The 22,027-nt window shown below is 42.7% G+C and overlaps 1 protein-coding gene across 2 annotated transcripts; it reads right to left on the bottom strand.

Annotated features, from left to right (window-relative positions):
- Positions 1-70: 70 nt before the first annotated feature.
- Positions 71-20,214, bottom strand: pxylp1 (2-phosphoxylose phosphatase 1). Of its 2 annotated transcripts, XM_076736043.1 has the most exons (6): positions 20,108-20,214; positions 17,944-18,090; positions 9,347-9,535; positions 7,847-7,973; positions 1,915-2,054; positions 71-1,820 (listed from the first exon to the last, which is right to left on the bottom strand). In XM_076736043.1, the coding sequence occupies exons 2-6, from the start codon at positions 18,023-18,025 to the stop codon at positions 793-795; spliced, it is 1,566 nt and encodes a 521-aa protein (XP_076592158.1). In that variant the 5' UTR covers positions 18,026-18,090; positions 20,108-20,214; the 3' UTR covers positions 71-792. The 2 variants fall into 2 exon arrangements, with proteins under 2 accessions (XP_076592158.1, XP_076592157.1); XM_076736042.1 differs by lacking the exons at positions 17,944-18,090; positions 20,108-20,214 and adding an exon at positions 12,815-12,934.
- Positions 20,215-22,027: the final 1,813 nt, after the last annotated feature.

The following is a 22,027-nucleotide window of genomic DNA, read 5'->3' as shown; positions in this document are numbered from 1 at the left end:
TGTAACATGCTTTATACCAAAATACCACCAGGAGACAATTTCTCAGTAAAACACTCACAACTGATAAAAGTCTGCTCATAATGAACCTTTATTAAAATCAGTTTTCTACAAGCAATTGGTCCAACTGTTTATATTATCAATTAATATAAATACAGATGTGTTGTAGTTGTAAATTCATGTCAGAAGAAGAAACAAAACACCTTCCATTTTTCACTTTTAAAGTACCGCAGTTAATTTCACTCACACAAAGAAAACAAAGTAGCAGAGTCAAAGTAGAAATAACCCCTACAGCCACCTGCACCGAATAAACACTGAAACCAAAAGAAATACCAAATGAGTCCCACTGAGTAGTGTTGGCCAAAGTAGCCCAATGTGTAATTTTCATTGAAAAGATTTATCGTAGACAAAATATTTTCCAGGAACGATTAATTTCCAGCTTCAATATTCCCTTTGCTTGCAAATATTTGGGATTACTGGAATTTTACAATTCCATGGTATTATGGAATGTAGGAATAAAGTGGCCAAGTGCCATACAACTTCCCTTGAACTACTTACAGATACGCTAGAGAAAACAGAAAATGCTCAAAAGAGAGTTTGTAGAAAGGTTAGAAACATAAGACCTCTGACGAGTATATGATGTACAGTACTCTGTGTTTGCCACTCATTTTAAGACACAATGTGCAGCATAAAAGTGCATCATCTTCAAAAGAGGAAAAAACTAAAAAAAAAAACAGTAAAGTACAACCATCTGCCAACTCTGCATCCCTACTCAGTCGCCACCCTCTCCATCTGTCAACCAGGGCGCCTGTAGCAGGCCTCCTGGTAGGAAGTAGCATTGACAACACTGAACATGTCTCTCCTGACAAAAGACAGGAAGTTCTTCAGAGGGCAGAGGGGCTGACTGGCGTGGCGGTCGTGGGAGCGACAGAAGGTGGTGTGAAAAGTCACGTCCTCACCATTGTACAGCACCCTGATGAACAGTTCCCCGTCTTTCGCCTTTGACTTCTCGCCTTTGCTAACTCTCTTCTTCAGCTGTCCTTGCGTCGCCGGTGGACTCTTCCACAGTTCAAAAACTATTCTTGCTGCAAAACGTGGAAAGTGAGCCTCCTCCAGGCCCAGGGCACTCAGCAACGGGGCCATGGTGACGTCGTGGGCTGAAGAGAGAGTGAAGACCTCCTCGCCTCCTGCGCGAGGCTGTCGACCAGCTTCATTGTCCCTGGCGACACGCTCCATCTTGGTGGCAGTTCGGTTGAGGTAGGGGTACATGGCCAGGACGGAGTATTTATGGTACAGCCCTACTTTTAGCCGATCCACCTCATCATCTAGCTGCTGTCGTCGAATCACAGCAAACTGTGCCGTGGTCAGACATCCCTTTGTGCCGCTATCTCCCATGGGAACACATGGGAAAGAAAGGCCATGACACAGGTGGCACAGCAGGGAGTCTATAGGGTTTGCAGCTCGGAGCTGGCGGGTGAGAACACCCAAAGTGCGTGCCATGTCGGCATAAGTCCTCTCCAGTTCGTTATCACTCACTCTGAGCCGATACTGCCTCCTCTGCTCTTCCTCCAGGTATCTGTTCCTGGCGGGGCAGTCACATGCTGAGCCGCAGAACAACGTGCTCCACTGATGCCGCACGGTGAGTTTCGTCCAATCAAAGTCCGGGAGCAAGCCGTAGAGGAGGGCCAGTCCACTCTGGAGAGTGCGGCTCTTACCTGTGGTCTCGACCCACACCTGGCGGGGAGACCAGTCGGAGGGGAGGAGACTGTGATGCTTGTAGGCTTGATGGAGGAGCTGCCCATTGTGCAGGTGCTGCACCACACCTGGAAAAAATGGAAACAAAGACAGTTCGTTTGAAGTTCAGCTTTAAGACGAGAGGAAAAGAGAGATTGTGGTGGGGAGACCTTCCTTGCCTACCTGTCTGCGTGAGCTCTCCCATCTCGCAGGCACTGTGGTTGGGCACACGAGGAACAGAGCTCAGCGGTGACTCCCAATGGCCACGTCCTCCCAGGCCCATGTGACTGATGAAGGAGCCCAGCAAAGCATGGGACGGCTTCCTGGTGGTGGAAAATGATAATAGATGGTTGGTAAGTGTGTCGCAGAGTGAGCCTTCTTTTTAGATATCTGCACAGTCTCATCAGCATTCAAAATTTTAGTGAGAGTGAAAGTCTGCACGCACTTTGATGAACAATTATTAACAAGGCTGACAATGACGAGACAGCGCCCACACCAAGTTTTGACTTGAAATGTTTTAGTTTTATTTTGACCACTGGCAAGCCAATAGGGTATAAGCAGAATAATCAACATCAACCCATGCTGTTATGTGAAATAATGCACCAGACAAACATCCAGTTTAGACTTTTTCCAATATCTTAAGGTATAAATGTCATACAGTAGTTATGGTTTCACACACTGTCACGAGGAAGCTTCCTTTTAAAACCACAGCTAAAACTGTTGGACTCTTAGAATCAGTTACAGCAACTGTTTCATTGTCTCTGTGGAGTGAAAAGCCAGAGTCTCTAACGTCATGGCAACAAACAAACATTTCGAGAAGTGTGCTGGATAAAATGAGGCACAAACAGGTTTTGCAAAGTGTTTGTGTTCATTTCATTCAAAAAAGAACTCCTGCTTCAAATGAGTCAACACAATTAAGCTGTGTATTTTGACAGATCACCCAGAATCCTCTTCTTCTGCTCAGAGATCACATTTTCCACAGAGCAAATATTGACATGTCAAAGACAGAAAAGCACATGTGTAAATAAAAATGAATGATGGCTGAATTCCATTTAGCCTCTTCGTTTTTTTTTTTTTTGTTTGTTTTTTTTTGGGGGGGGGGGCGTTCTTGTACTGTGCGTGCTGGCTCACTGTCATGACTTACTGGGTTAGAGGAAAATTTCAAGTGATTAAACACTGAAAAGGTTAATTCAGTTAATTGACTTCTTTTATTTTTCTCAGATGTCACTTTTGTTTCTTTGAAATCCTAAACTGAGTTTGAGTTAAAAATGGTGCTTTACAATTCTCACCGTCATGCTGTTGCTCCTCAATATGTGTAATGCTGGTCCAACCGAAACGGTATATCAATCAATAGATCACAGTAGATTGGGAGAAAGTTAAATTCAAGTAAAAATGGCAAATAAACAGTGAGGGCCAATGACATTATTTCACTGGCAGTATACAGAAAACCTTATTTATGAGAGGATATTTACATGTTCAGTATTTTAAGTGCATGTGCAGGCCACTTCCTACATCTACCACCAGGTGTCGCTCGAACACAACACTGCTAGACTACAGCAGCGTTCAATACATGTGGGAGGGAATATGGGAGATGGTGATATAAAAAGATGAAAGACTTTGTTGCCTTGGGACACACACTCGCATACATACAGACATGCAGGCACTAACATTATACACACAGACCAACACATACACACATACACACACACACACACACACAGACACACACACACACACACACACACAGGGATGAGGGCAGCAAGAGGAGCAGTCTGTGATCTGATAGATTAGAGATGATTGAAGATTACAGTTTAATATAACAAATCAGCGGGAGCTGCAGCTCGGCTTGCTCAGATTAAAAAGGAGCGCGCGCACACACTCACACACACACACATACAGACAGTTTCCATAGTGATCATGGACTGGTTCAGGAACACAGCACAGAAACACGACCTTCTGTCATTACTCTTAAACCATGCCTGTGAACAGGGTGACTGACAGAGAGCAGTGTGGGATCTGCTGCCACCATGTATAAAGGACAGGGCTACAAAGAGTCAGTTTGCCTTTTTTTTGTCAAAATAAAAGCTATAACGAGCAGTCTGATTTCAGATTTTTGATTTTGATGGGAATTGTTTCCTTTTGTTGTCACGCGGCATCAGCAGTTGTCACCATTTATCCACTCTGCTCTCTCTGCAGTACACATTTAAATATTCACTTAAACAGTAATATATGCACCACAAGGCACATGAACACATGGGAGTGGTGAAATGAGTGAGATATTGGGCACACCAATGCTTCATTCTGCTGTGTCACCAGCAGATCAGCTTGCTGAGGGGAGTTTGGGACAATCCAGATTTAATTGGCTACACTGGGAGACTGGATGTCAGCGGATGCAAAGAGCCAGTCAGACTGTCTATTAGGCTGATTGTTTCTAACCAAAGATTACAGAGCCCAATTACATTAAGCAGGGATTATTATCACTGGATGGCACAGGGAAGCAGATTAGTGAAAAGGGAGGAAGGGATGGAGAGATGGGGTGGGAAAAAAAGATGTAATGTAAATGATGGGGAGGACTAAACAGAGAAGGAAATGAAACGATGTGTTCTCAACTGGGGGAGAGTGCTACACAGAAAATAGAGAAAGGGGATGACTTGTGCAGACGGACAAAAACCTTGACAAAGACTGTAGCAGCAGAAGACAAAGAGGAAAGAGAGAGGAGAAGAGAGCTGCCGAAGAGAGCTCAGTTAACCGCAGACGGAGACAGTAGGTCGGCAAGCTGGTGCCAGCACGCACACGCACACACGCGCACACGACTGAGCTCTGTAGAAGGATTCAGCCTATGCTAGTTCAGATCCCTGTAATTACACCCGGGTCTGAATACAAAACAGAACTACCTATATTATTACAAGGACACAGAAGTATGAAACAGGCTTTTAATATTCTATCTCCCTGCAAAACAAGCACATTCAAACCACAAATAATCCACACACACACACACACAAACAAACACACACACACACACACACACACACACACACACTTTGAAGCTGAACTCGTACAGCCTCAGTACAGAAGCTCAGTTTAAAAAAAAAAACAAAAAAAAAACGCACCTCTTTTCTGCATCTACAGCTTGTTCTACTTGTTTCTGTGCACACTCAGTATCCTTTCCTCAAAGATATGTACTTTGCTGAAACAAGAGCGTGAAGCCATGGTAGCTCTGTTTGCCTACTTGAGCACATCAGCACAATGGTGCTTTGAGCTAAACATCTGCATGGTAACATGCTCACAGCAACTGCATTTCTATCCACCTGTTCTTATGTGCATTTTCAGTTTGACCATTCAAAAACAAAAGGCATGTGGATTAAATATCCACTGAAGCTTCACTGAAGAGACAAAAAATGGAAGCAGATGAGACTTTACCGTTAATACACAAAACAAACAGAAATGATCGAAATCATTAGAAATCACCACCTGGGGACCATGAAGGTTTGTACAAATGTCGTGGACATTCATCCAGACTGACATTGTCATCCCAAGAGCCACGCTGTCAGCAGGAAATAGCCAAATACCCACATAATCCTTTCCCCATAGTAATGGGGACAGATTTAGGTCTTGCACTCTTTTGATGACATTATTTATGTCATTGTGTCCTTCTGTGTTAGATTAGATACAATTGGTTTCATAATAGAAAACCAACCATACCTACAAAGAAACACACACACACAAAAAAAAATGACATCTCATGTATATGAAAGGCACGGAGTCACTGCCCGATCCGAGCAAGTGATTGATAGGTGATCTTGAGGGTTAAGATCACCTATCGGTCAGGCTTAGAACCTGACCTATGTACATGGACTACTCAGCTGGGCAGACTGGCACTGAGATTGGGTAGCACTGGGCACCACAACGACAGGTTCATCTGTGCTGGAAGGAAATTCTATGTTTCATTTAATAATTGTACTGATTTCCTGAGCCTTTTGCGGCTCCGCCCTGCTTCACACACATACACACACACTGATACATTTACATGTCAAAGCTGAGGACTACAGCGAGAGGATACAACAGTTGGCCACAGAGCCGCTCCCTGAGCAAAGGAAGCAGGTGTCTGCTCATGGGCACATCAGTGCTTATTTAATAGATGAAGCAAAGAATCAATTCAATTTCTGTCAATTACTGAATGGAACTCAACCTCCGTCATAAGAGGCTTGTGTATTGGGTGGCCTACTTTCAGCTCAGGATCAAAGATGAAGAGTATTGAAAATATGTAATAATCAAATGTATACATAGCAGCTCAACTGCATCCTGCCAATCTGAAATGAAACTGTGTGTACGCTGTGCCAGCACTGAAGATTACAGCGGGCTTCATCCAGATGTGCAAAGCTGATGAGGCTGCAGGGAAAGCTTTGTGCAAAAATCTCAGTTGAGGTACAAAGCCCAAAAAGGGGGATTAGTCACAGGGAATTCATTGACCATATGGTCTAAATAAATCACCCAAGAGATGTGTATGCACACATCAAAACCATCTGACTAAAGTAAATGTTCTGGGTTCAAAAATAGCACAGTTTATCATCATAGCATGTGTGTACCCACAAGAAGAGCTTGCATAAATTGAAGTTAATGCACACACAGAAACTGGGTGTGAAGGTGCTGTTTTCAGGCTTCTTCTGAAGCTGAAGCACAGAGACATGCTGCCTTTTAATAACTTCCTATCAGGAAGTTCGAGCCGCGCTTGAAAGAGCATCAGAGACAGAGTGCTAACAGTAACGGAAAGACAGAGGGATAAAGACACGGATGAGAAAGTGGAGCGTCGTGAATTAAAGAAGATAACAATATTAATTTGAGTGTGTGTTTTTCACCCACAATTCTGTGGGGAGTTTCTGCAGCAGCGACAGTTCTGCCTTTCCAGAGGTGCTCAGTGAGTACGGTGCTTAAATCAAGTGAGATAAGGCTGTCAACAACTCCACCTCAACACACCACCCACACACGTTTGTCTCTATATGTGTGCACCTTTGCACCGAAGCACAGCAGAGCAGATGTAGCAAACCGAATCCACCCGCCACTGCTGACACATGCAATAACACTGGGAAACCAAAGGAACTGTGAAAGCGTTATCTTCTATGGGATTCTGCAGTGTAATGCCTACAGGGATGCTGATATTTAAAGCAAATCAATTTAATTATGGTTTCTTGCGAGCCTCACAAATACCAAAGAAAACAGATTTTAGATGAACTTCCTTTTTAACACACTGAGCTCATTTTCTGACAGCTGCTATCAGGCAGCAGTTTTTGTAGGAGGATAGCAGAAGCTGCTGCAGTAATTGGTCTCCCCCACTTTCCAGCTGGTCCTCTTGTTAGGCATTAGGCAGAGGAGCTGGGCTCTGTTTGGGAGGCAATCTTAAATCCCAGTGGCATTTTGTACCCTTTCCGCTGACCTGGATTAACTGAAACTGTGAGCATGAAGACTTTATCTTCAGACTTTAGAAACCAATGAAAGGTGTGAGAATGCTCTTCATGAGGCATTCATTGTTTGTTGTCGTCATAGTATTCAATAGCAGTAATAGAAGCATAATAGGGCAAAACACCATGAACACCTCGTAATGTAATGCAAATTAATGTAATTTTAACCTCCCTCCTTCCATTTCTTGTCTTATGTATCAATACAGCAAACTTTGCTTGATGAGGACTGTAGCAAATGGCTATTTCTACTCTTTTGCTGGTTTGACTGTTCTTGCATGTGCATTATGTCATTATGTATGCTGTTTGTTGTAATTTTGAGGTCATGATCGGGTACCCTGCAGCCCCCAGGAAACAGATTAAATGTAGCTTCAAGGCTAACTGTGGCTCACTTGCATCATTTGAACTGTGAGGTTAACTACTAAATGAAATGAAATTGTGGCAAATGAGTTGTATTAACTAGTGGCACTTTTTATAGTAGGGTGATTGCATTGGATTGTGTTATATGTAACAGATATTCATGATACATTCATGAACTTGTTTTCTGTATGTCCACGTTTCTTTATGCCAAAGGGAGCTAGGGAACTACAAACAATTTGACTGGGACATATTAATGCTATATGCTGTGCTTCTGTTATATATTTTGTATGAAGTGTGCGTACCTGCTGACGGACAAGGTGCAGTCGATGGCGGGCCGTTTGGTCTTGGGGATGGAGTAGAGAGGGTAGCGGTCACCGTGGCGAATCATCACCTGGACAGACAGCAGCTTGTAGTCAGCAGGACTGTGACCTGTCAGAGGAGACTCTCATCAGGATACACATTTTGCCAATGCAACAAACAGTGTGAATAACCTACTTTAATATCTCTAATAGTTTCCAAATAACTTACACAAACCATTTCACTTTTGGCATTAATTATCTAAATATTAAGACTGCAGCTATCAGGCAGACAGTTTCAGTACTAAAGCTCTGATAAACCCACTGTACACTGCCTGCCCTACACCAAACAGCAGACAGACAAAGTCTGCAACTGGCCGGTGAACATAGTGGAGCATTTAACAACAAAATACCAAAATATGTTACCCAATGATCTCTCTATCTGCTAAATGAACAAAAACATGTCACCTATAAAAAGTTTAAACGCAATAGCCAATATGCCAGTGTTGTGTCAACAGCTGGTCTCCGCTGGTCCTAAGAGGCAATAAAATTACTTGGCAGTTTCAAAATACACTGAAAACCTGAATTTACTTTATCTAAAAAAACTAAATGAATAAAACTGAAGGAACACCTCAGAAGATCGACCAAGCGTAAGAGACTTAAAGCACATCATATCTTACAAAAGCAAATGTTACTTTAACAAATCATTCCACTTAAGCAGCAGCACGAGAAACATTGAATTAGCTCATTGTCTGAGTGCAAAGAATGGCCTGTGGGCTTGACTGTGTGTGTGCGTGTGTGTGTGTATGTATGTGTGTTTAACAGTAAATTAAGACGATAAGAAAGACCAGCACACTTTGAAAATGGTCATGTCGCAGGGAAAATAACTCCAAGTGAAAACCATGAATGATTTTCAGAAAACTAAATCTAAAAGAATATGGAATGGATTTTTATTCTTTGGAGACAAAACGGCCATCCAGAGATAAACAGTGCAAAATTCAATTAGCTGTGGCTGATCTAACTTGTCTTAGGCAGTAAAGGATATCTGTATGATCACCTCGGGCTGTGCTGACTCTTCAGAGGACAAGAGACAAAAAAGGTTCCCTGCTGCTGTGCAGTAGAGAGCGCGGGCTGCAGCATTATGGATGATGCAATCTAGTGGAAATGACTTTCGCACAATTAACACATCCCCCGAGTCCTGACACACTAAATTTGACATTATTACTATATTAAGTATTTATACGCTGTCCATCAAATTGGGTTATTCTAGCAGCTGATCTAAATTTGTTTTTAATGCTCTGAAACAGTGATGCTCTGACTCTAGCAGCTGCTTAACTGGAAAGAATTAACTTATTAAGTTCATCAGCTATCACTGGTCTCATTTGAGTTCAGATTTGAGTCATTCAGAAACACAAATCACAGACATAACCAAGCTCAAAATCTCATATCACATCCACAGGCTTGCAGTCTTCAGTTAGAGTTTATTTCTCAGGGTGCAGGTCTCACCCTCCCAGGCCTGTTCGCTGTGGTTGGGACTGTTGCAGTAGCCGTAAGCCTCAGATATGGGGTTGGGCTCCTGGGTGTGAGGCACTGGGAACACTCTCTTTCTGCTCTTCCCCAGAGCTGCCCCAGCACCTCCATCTACAGTCTGGAAGGGTCGTTCTTCCAACATGGGATTGGTGGGAATCAGATTCACTGTAGAAACAGAAAATGCAAGTTAGGGTGGAGGGGCATAAAAAAAATCAAAAGAAACCAGACTAAGGCTCATTCCATGCAGATTCCACATACACAAGCACACCCACAATCCCTCGCAATTATGGCTCTGAAAAAGAGAAAAATCAAGGCTACTTGTTAATGATTGGCTTGTTGGTCTGTGGTATCCCGACCCCATTACTTCCTTCCTTCCTTCCTTCCTCAAAACACACCAGCAATCAGACAAGTATAACAAAGATGAAAAGAAAGAGGAGCCAAGTGGACAATAACACACATGCTGTACTGTACAACGGTGACATACAGCCACTGAAAACATTTTAAACTTCACATGTGGCTTTCTTCTTCAGCGGGGGATTTCCTGTGTGCTCACTGTATATTTGTCCATAGCGCCAACAACACTGTCTGAGAGTAATCAGAACTCCTGCACAGACAGGAGTTCGACTTGTGGCCATATGTACACAAGAATCCCTGTATCCAGTGAGCATCACCTGAATTGGAGCTGGCATGTGATTTTCCAGAGACCAAGCTAGAGTCTCAGGAGTCTACAGTCACGCTAGCAGCTGTGAAGCTGTGCTTAGGTACAGTGGTGCTTTGAGCTAAATGCAAATGTCAGCATGCTAACATGCTCACAGGGGCATGTCGTGTTCACCATGATCACCATTCTAGTTTAACATTTCCCAATAAGCACCAGTGTTGGGGGTAAGGCATTACAAAAATAACACAGTCCAGTAACATATTACCTTTCCCCAGTAACGAAGTAAAATAATGCGTTGCTACCAAGATTCCAGTAATATAATTACAATTAAAACATTGAGCAATGCGTTACTGTCTGCTATTACGCATTCAGTAGTTAACAACGTCAACCCGTTCACAGTATTCAATAAAGGAAACAAGAACTCAAAAACAATGTTGTTCTATACAGCTGCTGTCAAGAAAGGTAACAGTCATCTCACTAATGGTGAGAACAATATTCCAGCACGAAAATGACAATTACCAACATAAACCACCATGTTCTGAACAGACACTATCGTCCAAACACTAACATCAGCAAACATTTGAGTTTTGGACTATAAAAAAGCAAACTTTAATGACTCAGGATGTAATATTTGCACAGAATGTAATATTTGCACAGTTGAAAAAGAGCGGAAGCCAAAATAAACGCTTCAGGTGGTTGTTACACCTGGGAGGCACAGTTGAGATGCGAGCCTGGACACAGCCGTTGCAGACATTTGCATCTGCATCTGCACATTCATAGAACTGGAGTTACATCCAGTTACTACTATGTAACCTGCTATAACATTGACTCCAGCAAGACAAAGATGTAGAGGGTAATGTTAAAGCACGCCAATTTATCTGTAGCTGGCTTCAAGAACCAATACAAAAATCTTCATCTACTCCTACCATCCAAGGAAGTGAAGACCCAGTGGATTAACGTGATGAAAATGTCTCCACAAACGCTGATGCATTACTCCACGGGGACAGTAATATTGTAAAAGATGTTTTTTTATTTTCAAATGACAGTAACTAGTAATATGTAACAGATTACAAGGAACAGAAAAAGGTCTATGGCAAATCATTCAGCTGTTTAGAAACTTGAATAATATGAATGAATAGTCAAGGGATCACTCAAGACAACAAATTAGGATATCATCTGGGAACCATGAATGCCTGAACCAAACTTCAATCCATCCAGTGGATGTTCAGTTATTTCACTTTGACCTGATGATGGCCCGGGATGAAAAGTGAGGACCAAATTTCAAAGTTATTTGGAGTCATCCTCTGGGGACCATGTCCCATGTCCAGGGCGCCAGAGTGTGACCGGTTTTGGACACAGTGCAACTACATTCTAGGAGTGGAACTTGCAAAAATGTCGTAAGGACAACTTTATGAGGAGCATTCATCATCTGGGGACCATGAACATCTGTATAACATTACAATGATCTGTATGACAACAATTCATCTAACATTCAGTAAAGCAATGAATGTTGGCAACCAAAGTGGGAAGAATAATTTTGGAAACTGATAATGTAAAGGTTCTAAAACTTGCTAAACATACAAATTTAAGAAAAAGTTACAGGTACTAATTCATAAAGGGAAGCCAGAAAAGTAAAAAGGCCACCTGACAGAACAGTAACACAGTGTTGAAAATTAAGAAAAACAGTTCAACTATAGCTCATCTCCATGTCAACAGTTCTGTACCCCAAAACTGCTCACTGCCACCAGTGTGTTGCCTGGACACCAGTGACCTGTGACGCCTGGGAGAAATGGTCCAATAAGAGCACTAATGTTGTGGGAACTGGAAGACCCATTCACAAAGTTCCAGCTCTGATGAAAAAGACGTTGAACCCATAGGGCTCTTTGGCAAGACAGATATCCAAATCCTGCTTATATTGAGTGTAGACACACCTACGCACGCGCATGCACACACACACGCACACACAAGCCAACTGCTCAAATCCTACATTCTGTGCAAATATTGTTTCCTGCTGCAGAGGTAGAAGACCAATCGTAAAGCACAAAGAGCTAATGTTTTCTCATTGCTATGACAACAGACTCTTTTCAACCCCCCAGCTATATGTACACTATGTATCCATACACGAGGATGTATGCCGACTGTGTGTGAAGTGTTAAGTGTTACACATCATCTTTCTCTAGCAATCACACATACAGTTCACACTTTGTTTTCCACGTGGGCTCATGAAGTTCACATTGTTACAAACATGACGTTTTTGCAAATCTCCATTTCTCAAGTAAAAATGTCAGATGTTTAGTGGTTATGGCTTCTCAGAAGTGATTCTTTTGTGCTTCTTTGGGTCAAGCACCCCCCAACCACAGGATGCCCTTCTACTCGTACAGCCGCATCTCACCTCTCTTTTTTTTAATAGCAAGATATTATTGTATCTCTTCATCCGAACAACTGGCACAAAGCTATCGAAATGGCCATGGTTTTTACTTCAATGAACTTGTATGAGTAGTAGAAAAATACTGGACTCCATTATAACAACTCATAAACATTAAAGAATAATGACTGAGGAGCACAAGCTTCATAATAAACACTGAGGAATCTGAAGTCACAGCAGACACATAATGAGAAGCTTTCTCATGTTTGGCACTGTGAACCTTGAACAGATAACTTTCAGCTACGTTAACATAAAGTGGTGAAATCCATGTGAAGACCCTCTCTGTTTCTAGATGGTGAGTAGTAAGGTTTTCATCCAAAGAATATAGATTTTCTATAAGAAGATTTCTGCATAAACTCACCACTGATGAAGAAGAGGAGAAGTTGTGCGGCCACAGCGGAGACCATTTTGACGACTGTTCGGTAGCTTGAGGTCCAGCCACAGACACTGGAGCTCATTCATTACCACAACCTGTCCCCCTGTACGCTCTGTGCCCTATACTCTGCCACCCCCACCCTCGGCTAGCCATCCACACACACACGCCTGCCTGGACTAACCAAACTTTTGGAGGCCAGCTCAATCACAGTCACCTACACAATGGGGCTTTTGTAACTCTCTGCCCAACATTACCAAGTGGATACACAGCAATGGCACACAGAGCACACTGTAGCACACAAGCACACTCATGGGAAAATCGTGCACACACACTCAATGTGACTGGAGACATAAAATGTGGTTCCATCTTTCCATCCACCGACATTAGATCTTACAAACGCAAAAGGAGACTGTCTGAGAGCGCTTTCAACAATGCTGCAGCTCAGTTTGACACTGATAAATGTTGCCACATTTCTCTTGAATTTGAATGACATAACACACTACTCATACACACAAGCACGCACAGGTACACACACACACTGGCATCCTTACTCACAAATACAGAGCTAAACATAGTACACGCTGTTAAATCTTCCACCTCCGTGTCTTGGTGAACCCATCATTATGCACACAGGCACAGCTTGACTTGTACCCGGAGGCACAGGCAAAGAAGGTGTTCTGCCTCAAATATGCATACAAGCAAATTTGTGTCAGCTATCGCACCACAGTGATTAGTGGGTGCACAGCTACTCACAGAGTGTGGTTTGGCCTGAAATTAAGAAGGTGTGTGCCTACTTGCTAGACACCAAAGTGTTCTGTGTTGGAGAAGCCAAAGACCAATGGAAAAAGGTGTGACAAATATTTACACAGACTAAGTGCTGTTTGGGCGGATGGACATGGCTGCCTGCAGCTGTCCGTCATAATAGACCTTCTAATTCACAAATGACAAGATTTTCACTCACACCAATAGAATCACACTTAGTGTTTAATGATCGGTCCTGCTCAAAGAGAACGAATCAAAACCACAACTGTGTACAACTGGAGGTTCATAGCTACATAGCTTCATACACAATCTGCAGGAAACTGCTTCTGAGCACAGATCGACTTCTCTCTGTAAATTTAAGCATAAATGCTCAGCAATACAACAAAAGCAAGGGATGCATTGATAATACCTCTGACTGCCCCCGTGCAGATTTAAATTCTTCATATGAAGCATCTTCTCATACTGAGTGCAATCTGATATTATATTTGACCGTGTTTATCTTAAGTAGAACAGTGGCTCGGTGGTTAACTCCCACAGGCTCCAGCCCTCCTCTGTGGGTTTTCTTCAATGTTTCTCCAACAATGAAGAAAATGCTCATTAGGTGAACTGGAAACTAAATTGCCTGCAGATGTAAATGTAAGCCGTACTTTCCTTCCACATGTGTAGTTCAGCTAGTCCAGATAAAGGGGAAGAGAGACGTGGAATCTACAGAGTCAGCCTCTGTAAGGCTGATATGAGCTACATGCTCAGATCAGCATACCAACATGGTTACAACGATAATGCAAGAATGCTGAAATTAGTGTGTTAGCATGCAAACAACATACCAAGTTCAGCTGGCGAGAATGTGCAGATCGCTGGACATAATCCAAAGTATTGGACAATTTTGACCTGATGATGGAACTAGATGAAAAGACAGTGAATGTGAGTACCAAATTTCACAGCAGTTCATCCAATGGCTGTCAAGATATTCAGCTACTAAAAGTCATCCTCAGTGCCACTAGAGGACAAGTCATAGGATCACCAAAGTCAGTAGGATACATCATCTGGGTACCATGGATATGGGTACCAAATTTTTACAATCCATGTGACCACTTATTTCAAATGTCAGTATAGCCGAGCTCACTGCACAGCTGCCGTCAGACGATCTATTGATCAGAAAATGATAGGCTGCTTTTGAAATTAGGATCATCATCTGGTCATCATAATCAAGTGGTAAAGGCTTTATATGTTACTAGAGTGTTGGGGTCAACATTTTAAAGGACTGGTATCGGCTAAAATAAAGCTGATCAAATCTGATCCTTTTTCATTCCACTTTTTACTGCAGGGCTCTACAGTGCAGCTTTTTGCAGGGCACCAGTGAAAACAGTGTGTGAACCACTGCGAGTGACTCTGAGGTCTGACACTGATGTTGGTATAACACACAGATTTGACACTCTGACAGTAACAAATCCACTATCTCTCCTTTCTTATTGGCAAAGAGCATTATACAAAACCAGGGAGCGTTGTCTCTGTAGATCAAATAACTACAGTGATCTGAGTGATCTGTTCTCTCTCTGTCTGATCTCACATCAGTGTCAAGAGTCATATTCACCAAGTTCAATTGAATTTAAACAGTTCATGACGAGATGTCTAAATTCAACTGATGCACAAAACTGTCTAGATCGTGAGCATTTTAAGTCGGACTAATTGTCTTGAATTCTAGGTAAGTCCACGTCAAACCCCTCAGCTCCACAAAATGCTTGTCTTCTGCAACACTTCAGCACCGCCGTGGCTTCTGGATGTGGCCGGCCCGAGTACATCTGCTAACTGGTCAGTCTGGCTCAGGATACTTTCCAAACTGACGACGTCCTCGCCGCCACTGGTCAGCAGGTGTCACGGATTGTTACCATGGAAACATGGCTCATGGTTCAGAGTTAGCCTGGGGGTTGGGTGGATCGCGTTTAGGCTTAAAATAAGTCAATCATTATTTAGTGAAACTGCCTCACTTGCATTAGACTAATCTCAGAGCAAAATGAAGACTGGCCTTTTGTTCAGATTCCAGATCTCAGCTGCACTCGCGTCTCTTCTCTGAAAGCACAGTCGCTGACAGCACAGGGACAATTGGTCTGATTCAACAGTGAGTGCAGACACTTTAGAAAGTAAGAATGTGAGGAATGTGGAGAGGAGAATTTGCAAGGTGCTCGGAGCCCTGCCTATTTAACGCTTAACAAACCTTGTTGCTGGATTACGTTGTTGGAAAAGTTACAGAAAATTAGGTGAACAGCATTTTGTTTGAAGTGTATTTGGGGCCTTAAATGTAAATTGTGTCTCATCTCCCTCAAACACACCACATCTCATTGATTTAATTCCAGCTCTTTTTAATCACTGTGCTTAATCCTCTCTCTCGTTCCTCCTGCTTTTATATCCACTCTCACTGTGAGTCTACCAGCACTCCTGGACCACTTAACTTCCATCAAGCTCCGCTTCACCTTTCTATTCACTACTGCTAATATCTCAAAATAGTCCCTTTCCCTGTGTTAAAGTCACTCTGACTCCCATTCGTACAGTTGTCCTCCCCCAGGTACCGCTTAGTTCTCTGGTCCCTTTCCTCTGGGAATCCCCCATGTGTCTATCAGTGTGCTGATGGTGGCCTTTGCCGCCATGTTCACAGCCGTCCCAGTTTTAATTTGAGATAGCCTGGAGCCAGAGAGAGGCATTTAATCTGCCATCAATCATCATCCGTCACTCAGTCTCTCATGGTAATGGTCAACAAACAATAATAAATACATGAATGGGCTTTTCTTAATAGCGGGAGCGGGGGGGGGGGGGGGGGGGGAGTGGTACAAAAGATACTGCAGAGACACAAACTGCAGAGTGGAATACAGAGAGCGAAGACGATGGTTTAAAAAATGAAGAGAAACATGGAACAAAAACAGAAGCTGACCATCTATTAAACATGAGGAGAAATCCCACACGCTTTCATCCCATGCTTCTCCTGGATAATGGCTCAAATCCGTCTCTACAGTATGTGTGATGAATAAATGATGACAGCAGCTTTTCTCCAAAAGTACTGCTGATCAAAAAATAAAGTGAGGGCTGTTCTGAAAAAGAACCTTCCCACATGAAACAAGAAGAAAAAAAAGGAGACAGTCTCAACTCTGGTTGATGGTTTCTCTCATCTTAATGTCTTCCTCTACCTCGGAGTGTTTTGGAAAAGCAGCAAGATTAGAGGGTAGGAGGTGAGTGCAGGTTTGATAGCGACGCATTAAAAATAACTTACACAGCAACCTGCTCCTAAACGGTCACTCTCTCACACACACACACACACACACACACACACACATTATTATGTAGCAGAGGAGGAGGGGGGAGTGACAGCTCGGGAGGCAAGTGTATACTGGGGGTCACAAAGTGCAAACATTCAACAAGTGCGAGTAAGAGCCGACTGCTACTGCTATCTTTTTTAACTCTGATCATGCATGGCATTTAAAGGAAGAGAAGGAGAGAGGAAGAGAAAGAGAAAGCGTTCAGTATCCCGCGTTTGAGTTTAAATGAGGCGACAGAGCCTAAAAAAAAGAGCTGATGAAGGACAGCTCAGGGAACTTTGGCAAACATGCAGTTTAAAACGGCAGCTCTGTCGCACCGAATTCTGCTCTAATCGTGTTTGTGTGTGAGAGCACGATGTGTACGAGTGTAATCCCACATGCTCGTCCAGACACAAGCTTACCATCACCACAAACGCTTCCGCTGCATGGGGGGATTCTGGGAGAGCCTCGCAGAAAGTGGCTTAATCTTTCACATTTTACATCAAAATACAAATTTCTATTTGCGCTGCGTGCTCCGCCCGCCTCATCGGCCACTGTTTTTCCAATCGTGTCTGGAAGGCTTGCAAATCACAGAGACCCGTCTCCATTTACTGAGCGGTGGTTTCCTTGCATTCACCGTGGCTGGCAGGGATACACCGTCTAGACAATACCTACAGGAGAGGCTGAACAATGACTTGATGGGGAAAAAGCAAGGAAACTGTGTACACCTAGGCATTCCACGGCAGATGTGAGCATGTTGCCACAGACTCTTCAGGGGGTTTCAGTGCATCCAGAGGCCCACTGTTGGTGCTGGATATTTATAGGAAGTCTATAGAGGATTCTCCTTTGTTTTGATATGAATGGGGTCTCTTGAATGGGAAAGCAGCGACAGGATATGCATATATGAACACAAACACACATGCCAGAAGAAGAAATGGGGACTTTTCTGTTTGAACTCAACAGTTTTTTTTTGTTTTCTCCACATTTAAATCTGAATACTGGGCCAGGGTTCCAGAGGGAGAATGAATATGTAAAGCGGCTGAGCGCAAACACAAACAGCGCACTTACAGAACTGGAGGCTCAGACTGATAATGGCCAGCACGGCTCCGCCCACCATCACCAGGAGGAGGAAGCGGTCACGAGCAAGCATCTTATCACTTGATTGGTCCACGTCCCTTTCCGTCAGCCATCCAGACCAAAGTCCATCCCTGCAGTCTGGACACAAAAAAAGAGGATGTATATAACGCAGGAACAATTCTCAATTTCACACCACTGACCAAAGTTATTCTGATCCTCAGGTAATATTTTCACATCTAGCTCAGGAATTGAATTATTGTCACCTGATATGACTGGAGCAATTTAAACATGTCAGACTTAAACAAATTTTCCCAATTAAAAACAATAATAATGAATTACTGCACAATAGAAACTCTTTTGTCCCCAATCAAATTAACTTTCACAATCCAATGTGTGGATTTCTGTACAATTCAAATATAAATTTTGAATTCAGAATATTCGTTGACAGCCCGAGAAGACAGTAATTAGGCCTTTAGAGCAAAACCAACGTGACAATGAAATTCGCAGTTAGCCAACATTACCAAAAATGTCTCCAATTTGTTTTTCTGCCAGCAAAAAGCAGACACTTTCCAGACTTTCCTGGTGGTCCTTTTGAAGCTATGCATGAACGGAACACATTTTATCACGCTTAACAAAGCTTAATGACGGAGTCAGGAAATAAGGAAAAAGACCAGATGTAGAAGTGGAATGCTGAGGGAAGTTTCAGCGCAACCCTGCAAACCTGTGGCTTGCTTTGGAGCCCTGGAGCTTTGTAGTAGTTTAAGTGCTGCCTCATAGTCAAGGAGCAGGAAGCAAGTGGTTAACATTAGAGGTACAACAACAAGGAACCATCATTTGGGCATTCAATGTAAGAATGTGTATGGAAAAAGCAAAACATGGCTTCAATGTCGCAAAAAGCTCCCTGGGATGGTCAAAATATTCCTGGTCATCATCAATATCTGACATTCAGTGCATTACAAGAGCCATTAACAGTAAATTACCTCTAGTCTACCTTCCTTTAAGATAAAATCAATTAGTAACTTCCTGCATGTCGCATAACATCTTGTAAAAGCCCAATGTGAGCAAAGCAGCAATATGTCCTACTTTTATCTTATGATCTTACTGAAAAACCTTAATCTTGCAATCTGAGGAAAGTTCTGTGTGTTTGCTTCTTCCATGACAGCTGAACTGTTGACGGTTTGTGCAAAATGGAATCAAAAAGACAAACAATTGCCATCCCAAACCGCTGACAACTTGTAGACTCGTATGCTCTTTCTTCCCTTTTATTCGTAGGAAACATGGGGCAGGACCAAACAAAAACTGCAGTAATGTGGCCCTAGACGATGTACCCTACCATTAGGCGGTCTAAAAATACCCAGCCCGGAGAGTTTAAGGCTAAGTCTGACCGAAGCACAGCAAAAGGATGCTTCAGGCTGAGCTGGAGCAGCAGTTCTGCCCCTCCAGACTCACCTACTGCCTGCGCTCACAAACCTGTAGCTTAAGGATGGGTCACACCAAAGTCCAGTCAAAATGCTGGCAGTTTAACGGTGTGTTACTAACCAGCAAGAGGTGGAGGAGCAATGTCGGGTCTAACTTGACTTGAATGAGCATCTGTTACTCTTGTTCTTTGAATGCCGGATTCAATAGTGGAGTCTAACAATTCTCAAACACTAAAACTGGTCCATGCGTTTATCAATGAGCAAAGCGAAGCTGAAAAGACATTACGTTGACTATTTCTTGACTTGACAACTGCATTTAGTTTACCGTTCCTGGAGAGAAGTGTCTGGTTTCGGCTCATCTGGTTAGCGTAACTAGTTGGCTAACAGTTAGCTAGCTACTTATGGTCTTTAACGTTGTACGTTAGCTAAGTAATCCCAGTGACTGATATGTGGGTATCACCGCACACGGAGCCACTGCTAATGTCATGTATGTTATTGTTGACTTCTATAAACTTTGTTTCTCGCTACTTGTTGCTTCCAAGTGCAGGACTCGAGACGTGTTACCGTGATGGTGTGTAGCTTTGTGTTGCTATTCACCGAGTGAGCAACCGAGTCAAGAAATTAAAATGCCAATTCAACTGTAGTACTCGCTGCAGAAGACGACCGAACAAACATTAAATGCATATTTTTGGCCACCCAAAATGCCTCATAAAATAGCATTCTGACATCTGTCTTACCTGCGCGAACTGACTGTCTCAGTGCCACACAAGACCGGGTTAAACACTTGAATCCAGCGCTTCTGTTTCTCAGGCACGACGGACTGGACTGCCGATAGAGCTGCACAGACCGGCGTCAAGGGAAACATAATATGCAGCAGCACTTCCTGTGAGTACTTTCAAAATAATAGCTGCTGCATTAGTAAATTGCTACGTTTTGCGTCTGCGCCCACCGTATGGGATGCAGAGATTATCGAAGATAGTTTCAGAAATATTTAAAAATGTATTTAAGTTAAGTATAAATCGCCTCTCCTCCATCACTGACCATCAAAATTAATGATCCCGTTGGCGTTTCACCTATTTCACATGTGATATTTCTACTTGCAATCAAGTTTGGGCTTTCCTCCCTTAGTATCAGACACCTGTCCTTAACAAATCACCACACACACGACTTGTCTTGGCTAATGTTTCCCTCTCTCATGTCTGCCTGGTCCAACATTTTTTTGTGTTTGAGCAGTAATTATTGATGAGATAGACCTGACAAATAGGTCTGAGAGGAACCAAATCATTTGATTGTGTAAACTACATATATACCCAAGGCTTATAAAGTACAATGGTGCAGCTGAAGGTGGTTCTAAGTAGTAGCTACTAGAAACGCATACACTGCTGTGAGAAATCTAAGAGATGGAGGGTATTTCAGGTTTTGTTGAGAACAAAGGCACATTATGAGTAACAGTATGCGTTTATTTTGAAAGCAAAAAGTTTCGTCCTGCCCTGCTACTTTACCTTTCTCTGTCTAACTTTACGTTTATGGAAAAACGGGTCTTGCTGGCTGATCTGCGGACAGCCAGCCCAACCTAAACCCCAACCTCACTGCCCCATCTGCTGGACCAGCGACAGCAATGCACACGCTGCCTTCAACGCAGACTCCCTGCAACGACTCACACCCTTAACAGACTGTAACAGAACATTTATATGATTTTGGTTTTATTTGACAAATCAACGAATATTATAAACCACAATAATGACAATTGACATCAAAATTTGAGTCTATTGATTTGACTTACTTGATTTCTTAGAGCTTTTTATTCTATTTACTATTATTTTTATTATAATGAGGGAAATATGAAATGAAAACATATTTCTTTCATGATGGACCTTTTTTTTTCCTTTTTGTCCATCCGTAGTACAGTTTTATTTATCTCTCAGACATAAGGATGATACATATAGGGCCTGAGGATATTTTTTCTTCATCAAGCTTGCAAGCAAAATCTGACTTTAAGCAAAATCTGACCATATCGGGTGTTTGCCATCATTTTGTTGAGCTCAGCTTTCAGCAGCAGTCTCTTGTGGTTGTGTTTCTCTGTGAATCCTCTCAGCAGACTGAATTGTCTGTGTCTTGAGATGAGTGATACAAAGTTAACAGCCTGGTCCTCTCCAGAATACTGCTGACAGTCCTGTAGTGCTGCCGTCTGGTTGCTACTAATCAGAGTCATCTTGCCTGCAGCACACCACTGTCTGCTCATGAGGTTAGAAAATTCAAATTCTGCAAAGAAGAGTTTACTCACATTCACTCAGTCGGGGCAGGACGATGAGATGTGACTCAAAGACTGAGAGAAAAACAAGCTTATAATGGTGCTCAGTTACCAAGAGAACAACACAATGTGTCACAATGCATTCTTGGTAGGCCCACCCGGTTGAATCACTGCTAGGTGGAGGCCAAAATCCATTCTTCATTTCAACATGTTAGGTCAATTCAGTGCTAAGAGGTACAAACCAGTGGTTGTCCCATGAGTGTGTTTTTATTTATCTTCGCTTTCCTACAGTAATTTCTACTTTCTAAATGAAGGGTGTAAAGGGTATGCATGAGTTTGACACGTTGGCAGTGAAAAGTGGAAGAAATCACACACTTGTATATTAAAATTCTGACAACACTTCATC

The sequence above is a fragment of the Chaetodon auriga genome, chromosome 7 (genome assembly GCF_051107435.1).
Source record: "Chaetodon auriga isolate fChaAug3 chromosome 7, fChaAug3.hap1, whole genome shotgun sequence".
NCBI lineage: Eukaryota > Metazoa > Chordata > Actinopteri > Chaetodontiformes > Chaetodontidae > Chaetodon > Chaetodon auriga.
The sequence above is the reverse complement of the archived record's forward strand: the minus strand, read 5'-3'. Positions and strand labels throughout refer to the sequence as shown.